The sequence below is a fragment of the Mandrillus leucophaeus genome, unplaced genomic scaffold, assembly GCF_000951045.1.
Source record: "Mandrillus leucophaeus isolate KB7577 unplaced genomic scaffold, Mleu.le_1.0 Scaffold160, whole genome shotgun sequence".
NCBI lineage: Eukaryota > Metazoa > Chordata > Mammalia > Primates > Cercopithecidae > Mandrillus > Mandrillus leucophaeus.
Window position 1 is genome coordinate 3557696 of NW_012101588.1, and position 7796 is coordinate 3565491.

General features: G+C 40.6%; 1 protein-coding gene across 1 annotated transcript in view; it reads left to right on the top strand.

Annotated features, from left to right (window-relative positions):
* The window catches only part of LOC105536577 (putative uncharacterized protein C6orf183), a 61408-nt gene extending 54524 nt beyond the window's left edge, over positions 1 to 6884 (top strand). Inside the window, exons 12-15 of the mRNA XM_011975977.1 lie at positions 4957 to 5069; positions 5459 to 5594; positions 5848 to 6051; positions 6840 to 6884. Coding sequence (XP_011831367.1) covers positions 4957 to 5069; positions 5459 to 5594; positions 5848 to 6051; positions 6840 to 6884 — 498 coding nt within the window. The remainder of the gene's footprint in view (positions 1 to 4956; positions 5070 to 5458; positions 5595 to 5847; positions 6052 to 6839) is intronic.
* The last annotated feature ends 912 nt before the right edge of the window (positions 6885 to 7796 follow it).

A 7796-nucleotide genomic window follows, 5' to 3' on the forward strand; every position in this document is an offset into this window, starting at 1 on the left:
CTCCCCTTCCCTTCCCTTCCCTTCCCTTCCCTTTTTTCGCTTTCTTAAAACCAGTGCTATTTTCTATTCCAAAGCAGAGAACAGAAAATAGCACTGGTTTTAAGAATAGAAATTCCAAGGCAATGGCCAATATTTCCTAGTTTTCTTCACATTTTCCCATGGATGTAACTTTGTGACCTCCTCAAGTATTTCTGCTTTGGTCAAGAGCCACTTTATACTGTATCAGGGCCCCACTGGTAGCACATAGTCATTCTGGATGTTAAATGCTAATCAAATCAGATTAGAATTAAGTAAAAATGTGGCAGCTAGGAGGAGTTATGGGAATGTGAGTATGAATTTTAAAGCTGTGTTACTGTTTTGCAAACATGTAGCAGTCAAGTGTGGATTTTAGCATCTGTATGCTGGTCAGCATCTTGATTCTGAATCTGGCAAGTGACAACCAATACCTTGTGACAGATAAGTTTCTTAAGGGCCTTCTGCATAAAGAAAAACAAACTTCATAGGATGACTGTCTGTCCATTTTGGCATCTCTGAGAGAATGAATATAATCACTAATTGTAGCACAACTTCAGAACAGTTTCTGATCAACACTGAATGCCATTCACCAGTAACTTTTCCATTTTGTTTTGTTTTGTTTTGTTTTTCTGTTTTTGACAAGGTCTTACTCTGTTGCCCAGGCTGAAGTGCAGTGGTGTGATTTCAGCTCATTGCAGCATTTGCCTCCTGGGTTCAAGTGCTCCTCCTGACTCAATCCCCAGAATAGCTAGGACTGCGGGTGGGTGGGCACACACCATCACTACCAGCTATATTTTTTTTTTTTCTGTAGAGACAGGGTTTCACCATGTTGCCCAGGCTGGTCTCGAAGCAATCCACCTGCTTCAGCCTCTCAAAGTGCTGGGATTACAGGCATGAGCCGTTATGCCTGGCTCCACTTTCCTTTAGGGAGTTTTTGTCTTTTTAATTTATTTTGAAATAGTTTGAGATTTATAGAAAAGCTGCAAACACAGTACAAGGAGTTCCCATATACCCCCACTCAGTTTCTCACATTATTGACATCTTACATTGTAGTGATACATTTGTCATACCAAGGAACCAGCATTGGTACATTACTGTTCATTAGGCTTCCCCTGGATTTCACCAGCTTTTCCATTAATGTTCTCTTTCTGCCCCAGGATCCTATCCAGGGTACCACATTACATTTAATCATCGCACCTCCGCCGCCTCCTCCGCTCTGTGACAGTTCCTCAGTCTTTCCTTGTTTATCATGACATTGACAGTCTTTAGGAGTACTAGCCCCGCAATCTGTAGACCTTTGCCTGATTTGAGTTTTTCTGATATTTTCTCATGGTTACACTGAGGTTATGGGTTTAGAGGAAGAAGAATATCACAGAGGCTAACTGTCCTCACCACATCCTATTCAGGGAACATGATATCAACATGACATCACAGCTGATGTTAAGCTAGCTCACTTGGTTAAGTTAGTGGTGATTGCCAGGTTTCTCCACTGAAGTCACCATTGTTTTCTTTAAGGAGTTTTTAAAAAATAAGTTTAAATCATAGAAATAATTTAAAAAGTCTTCTCCTTGTAAAAAGTTGAAACATTACTGAAAATTTAAATTCTCTTTTAACTAATCCCTGCTGCCCATCCTGCTCCCCATTCCACCTCCTTAGAGGCAAACACTGTTACTGCTTTGAGCCTTTTCAATGTATTTACATCCATACATATGTCCCTATAAAATATATATAGGATAAGTTTGCACTTGAGGTTTTTATATAAATGATATATCATACTATATGAATATCTTTCTGCAACTTGCTTTTTTCACCCAACAATATGTCTTGGCGATCTGCTGTTCTTTTCAATGGCTGAGTTGTATTTTATTGTATCCTACAGATTACACCCCAGCTAGGCCTGTGTAGATCCTCTGGAACCTGTAATTGTTAGATCAAGTTACTCATGTTCACAAAAAAAGCACGTTTATTAAAATGGCTGTGTATAGACATTACACACTACTATTGACAATTGTATTTTCAAAGATACAGTTTAAATTGGTCACTGTCTTTTTAACCTCATGGAGTAGTAAAGCAGCAGAAAACACCACATCCAGGCTGCAGTGTCAGGGGGCAGTGTCAGAGCCCTTCCTTTGCCTCTTCCCACTGACCACACCAAGGAGGGAAGGAGAGAGCCATCATGCTTTTCTGTCCGTTACTGCTCCCCTGCAGTTCCAGAGGTAATGTGATGTAGTGAGAAGAAGGTGTGCTCGCACAGAAATGGTGGTGTAGACAGTAGCTCCAATGTGCAACACATTCAGCGAAACAAAAAAACACCCTTTTCCTGGTTCTTCTCATCAAATTCAATAAAACATTTACTTTAAAAAATTTCTGATGACAATAGTGGCATGTGTTTAACATGGACAACTTGGGAAACAGAAAAATACAAGAAAGAAAACTAAAATCACCCCTTATTGTACCATCCAGAATAACAACAGTATTATTAATATTTGGTATATATCCTTCTAGTCTTTGTTTCCGTGGATAAACCCATGTAGGCAGCAGAGATGTTCTGGGTGTGGGGAATACTGAACAGACTTACTTTTCCTACCTACCTTCCACTCCATTTCCCCTGCCAACTTCCCAGAAGAAAATGGGATTTGCAATCAGCGGAAATCTCAGAACTGTCTAAGCACATGAACTTGGTCATGCTGACAAAGAGCTACAGGCAGTAAAGGTCAGCAGATTTTCACACCCAGGCCAGGAGAATGAATGCAGACGGGGTTGCCCTGCTGCTTACCTGCATGTACTGTCTCCAGCACGCTTAGGGTCTATGCTTCTGGACTTGGTATTTCTTAAGCAGTTTCCTTTTGTGGGATGTTGTTGGTCCCTTTTCCTGGAGGATGCTGGGTGCTCTCCTTTTCCTGCTCCAGCTGATCTGTGCTCCCTTCCTTTTTTCCAGGCCACCTGCAGGTCCAGCAGTACTTTTGTGGTTTGTTCAGTCGGTCCTTCAAACATCTTCCACTGTAACTTGATGTCACTTTCTGTCCTGTCCTATGTAATTCTGGGTAATTTTAGAAGCAGCTGAAAGTATCACAATCCCATCAGAGAAAGGATGTGGCTCATAGCCTTCCTTCTGGGACCACATCAAGTAGTGCTGAATGGCAACCCGAGAACACGACAGGCCAGGAGGCAAAAGGCTCCACTGAACCCCAAATTCATAGGAATTGTCAAAATTCAGCTACCCTCAGAGTATATGCTTTCCTATAGATTTTTAAAAACATAACAGAGATGTTCTTTACTTTGGAATGACGATCTTTCCGTTTTAACGAACAGGAATGCACCATGTCACCTCACAGGGTCTTTTCCAGTCCTAGGGTTGTGGGATGTTTACATAGAAATACACAGATGTGTACACTGAGCTGGAAGCCAAGTCTGCCTACAGGTGGAATGGACAATCACTTAACGCTACTCAACTGGACAACTTTCTCTCTCACCCACTTTTCCTAATATTCCTGTCAACATTTTCCTTCCCCACTCCCTGTCAAAAGCCTGGTAGTCTATCTTTAGCGTCTTGGGGACTGTATTAGTTAAAATTAGGTTTGGCTGTTGGTGATGGTAAAATGATATGACAGAGGATTAAAGGAGGTGGAAATTTTGCTCTTTGTCCCTCATATGAACATTTCAGGGTAGGATGTACAGAGCTGGTGTGATAGCTTTGCACCATGGAACCCTCAGGGCTCTCAGCGCTGTCTGTCTTGGAGTTCTAACAAATATGGCTCTACATTCGAGATCAACACCCAGCCTGAGACAGAACTCCAGCTGTCACATTCATGCTCTAAGTAGCAGGATGGAGAAGGGATGAAGAAGCTGCCTCTACTAGAAATTCTTGGAAGCTAAAACATGGCCCTTTACTCCCAGTCTGTTGTCACGTAGCTACACCTAGCTGCAAGAGAGGCTTGGAAATGTTGTCTTTATCTGGGTGGTCAGGTGGCAAGATAAATATTCAATAACTGTAGAAAAAGAGGAAAATGGCTCTTGGGGAACAACTAGCAGTTTCTGTGATAAGGGTCCATTGGAATTCCAAGAACCAACTATTAGAATATAACCCTGAAAGGGGGTTTCCAAGCTCAGTCATTGCCACTCAGTACTTTTGTGGGGATTGGTGCCACTATGAAAGTGCACACCTTATGAGATTGGGGTGTATGCCCAGGGACAGGCAGAGATGGCAGCTAAGAAGAGGCTGCCCAGAGGGTGAGGGGCAGGACCTTAGACCAGCGTTACCTTCCTCACAGTGTTACTTGGGGCTGGGGTGCATGACCACATCCCTCTCAGCATCAAGGAAGATGACTGTGGAAATAAGTGTAAACCTTGAATACTGTGAGAGATCCTACAGGACTACTGAAGTTCATAACAGGAGAGAACTGGCATCTTGAGCACCTATTAGGTGCTGGGCACTAAGCTGGAGGTTTTATGTACATTCTGTCATTTAACTCTCACAACACCTTATCATTTTCCATTATCATGCCATTGTACAAATGTGGAAACAGGCTCTTGACTGTAAATGACTGAACCATATAGCTAATACGTAGAAAGAGGCTTTATCCATTGAACTCTCTCGGTACAGAATAAGACTAGATTAGAGAGGTTCAGAGGTGCCAAACATATACGTGCTTGTATCAATTTTTTATAAAGTGAATTACATAAAAGACAGGGAGGTAGATGGCTATTATTTAAAAGCTGTGACTACTTTCATGAAACAAAGATTAGTTTAGTAAAAACAATTACCTCCCTAATATATTGTAGATTGAATATGTCAGCTTGAAGTAGATCAAGCCGCTCTTTTACTTACTTATCTAAATATGCTTTGGATTATGAGGTTTACTTTTGCAATGACCTGACTGTGATTTTGTTAATAATAATGCAAATGTTTATGTAATTTGATTAATGCTAATTTTTTGATAGAATAAAAATATGAAGGATGATGACCTCTCCATGAAACAAAATGGAAATGATCTATCACAAATAAATCTCAGCCAACATGCTAATGGGCCTCTCGAGCAGATACAAGAGACGGGGTAAAGTAAATTATATTATTAGTGACTCAAAAAAGTGGATTAAAACACTGTGTGGGAAACAGAGTGACTGATTAATATGTAGTTTACATGTTAACTCAAAAAGTCAGAATGAAATATGAAGTCAGAATGAAAGCAAGACTTTTAAAACAGGTCAGACAACTAAACTAATGCTTCACCCTACAACTGTGTTTTTAATGAGAGTAATTTCTAAGAGAAACTTGTCTTTACATGTATATATGGAGTAATTATTTCCCCTCAGTACATTTATAAAATGAAGCTATCATGAAACACCCCTAAATTAAATAAAATGACTTTAGTTTTGGGCATGTGAATTTTTGGCATCACTTCGAGGTGAAATGGATTTATGATATCTCTCCTGCCTGCTAAAGGTACAACTATGCAATGACCCTACAACTGCTGGGCTTGGATGACGGCACTGAGCCCAGTGATAGGAATCCTGTCCTGATGAGAGGGGCCTACTTGTCTTTTCTGTATCTGCGCCATCTTCGAATCAGAGAACTGCAGGTATGTGGATGGCAGGCATCAGAAATGTCTGCTTGTCTAGAAAAGAGGATTTTCTGCTATTCCAATAGCAAATGCCATTTTATGCTTTTGCCCTTTGTTCCATTTTTTTTTTTTTTTAACATGGAATCAGCAGCCCCTTGCCAGGGTGGTGTGTTCCTTTCTCCACAGTAGGGTTGATCTGCCATCAAGTTGTATTCTGTAGGGTGAACTAGGCGAAGGGCGGGGACCTGACTCTGTTCTTTCTTTGTTTCAGCGCATCTGCTTAGGAATTCTGAATTATTTCAGATCTGTTGAGCGAACCCTGACAATCAACACTTCGGGCCTTACCTTGGTTTCAGGGAAACTGGTCCCCACCATGGAAGATAGTTCCTGGGTAAATATGGCAAAAGGAGGTCTGGGCACCTCGCAGGGCCTGGGCGCTCACCACTATGTCCATGAGACGCCTGCTGAGCACAAGGTGAGGTGTTGTGCTGACGTTTTTTCTTCCTTGATTATCCTGCCTCCCAAAGCCACCCTCTAGATAAGACCTGGAATCAGTTAACATGATGCAGTAACCGATGGGGGGTTCTTAGGGAAGAGGCCTTTTAATCATAATAAAACACAAGGTCTGCTTAAGAGCAATTCACAGGCAGAGAGTGCCCTAAAGCAGCCCTGGAGGCCACACTGGGAAGGAAGAAATAGAATGTGAGAGGCCCTTCTGTTACCCTGGCCTGAGAACTTACATCCTTACAGAGACACTCTTAGAAGACCCCCCCCCTCGACATTGCTATATATACCTTTTTTGCCTCTTTTCTGTTTTCCAAGCCTCAAAAAAAAAAAAAAAAGACTCAAAACAGAGGTAGAAAAACATTGGACAGAGCTGAACAATAAAGAAATATTTTATCCTTCTAAACACCTGCTTGACCCTTAGTGCTTTTGGTGTTTCTAGAACAGTTTTTTCTACAAAGTCTATAAAATTTCAATCCTGCCTAACAAAAGGCCAATAAGACAAAATTCATATTAACTCCCTTTCTTTGGGAATAAAGTTGAGAATGCTTACATTTTATTGGACTATTGTAGACACTCTTGTAATACTTTAATCTCAATTTCTAGAGAGTTTATTCCTGAAGATAGAGTTTAATATGAATTTTTATCTTCTTAAAAATGCTAGATTGACAAAGGTGAAAAATAAAATCTACTTAGCTCCAAAACAAGCCATTTTCTAAGCTAGTGTGACCTCTGACTTATGCCTGTTGTGTCTGTAAGTGTGAAATATTACTGTTAAGTGTTGTTCATATGCACACAGTCTAGAGCAGCACTGGCCAGCAGAAATATAATGCAAGCCACATACATTATTTAAAATGTTCTAGTAGCTACATTTTAAAAAGTACAAAGAAACATGAAATTTTAAATAATATAATCTGTTTAGCCCAATATCTATATTATTTCTACATATAATCAATATTAATAAATCATTGAGTGATCATACTTTTTTTTGTACTAAGTCTTTAAAATCTGGTGTGTATTTTATATACAGATAGCACATTTTAACTCAGATAAGCCACATTTCAAGGGCTTAACAGCCAGTGGCTAGAGGCCACATGTACTGAACAATTCAGCTTCAGATATTGGGAATTTTTTTTAATTTTCCTGACCCAGTGGCTTCTAGAGTCCTACCTTCACTCAATCTTCAGGACACCCTTCTCTTTTGGGTCTCCTGCCCTAACAAGCACCCACCAACTCCTACTCCCTCACGACACACAGACTTCCTCTCAGGTCTTCCCTTATCCCTCTGCCCTCCTGCTTGGGTTCTAACTCATCAAGCCCAATTAGTTTGGTCCTCAGTGGAACTAGAAAGGTGAGTTAAGATACTTTTAATACCAACATGCTACAAAACAAACACATCTTTCTCTTACTAATATTGATCCAACCACAGCTGTGGTATGTTATTATGCTAATGGATATTTTTGAAAATGTTCTTACCAAAGAGCCCTCTCTCAGTCTCTCTGTTCTGAGTTTGGGTAGGAGATAGAAATAAAGGAGGAGAGGATAGGCAAATACTGTCCTGCCGTACTCATTATAGGAGGAACTTCTCGGGGTAATGCATTTTATTTATATATATTTTTTGAGATGGAATTTCGCTCTTGTTGCCCAGGCTGGAGTGCAGTGGCGCAGTCTCAGCTCACTGCAACCTCTGACTCCTGTGTTCCAGCGATTCTCCTG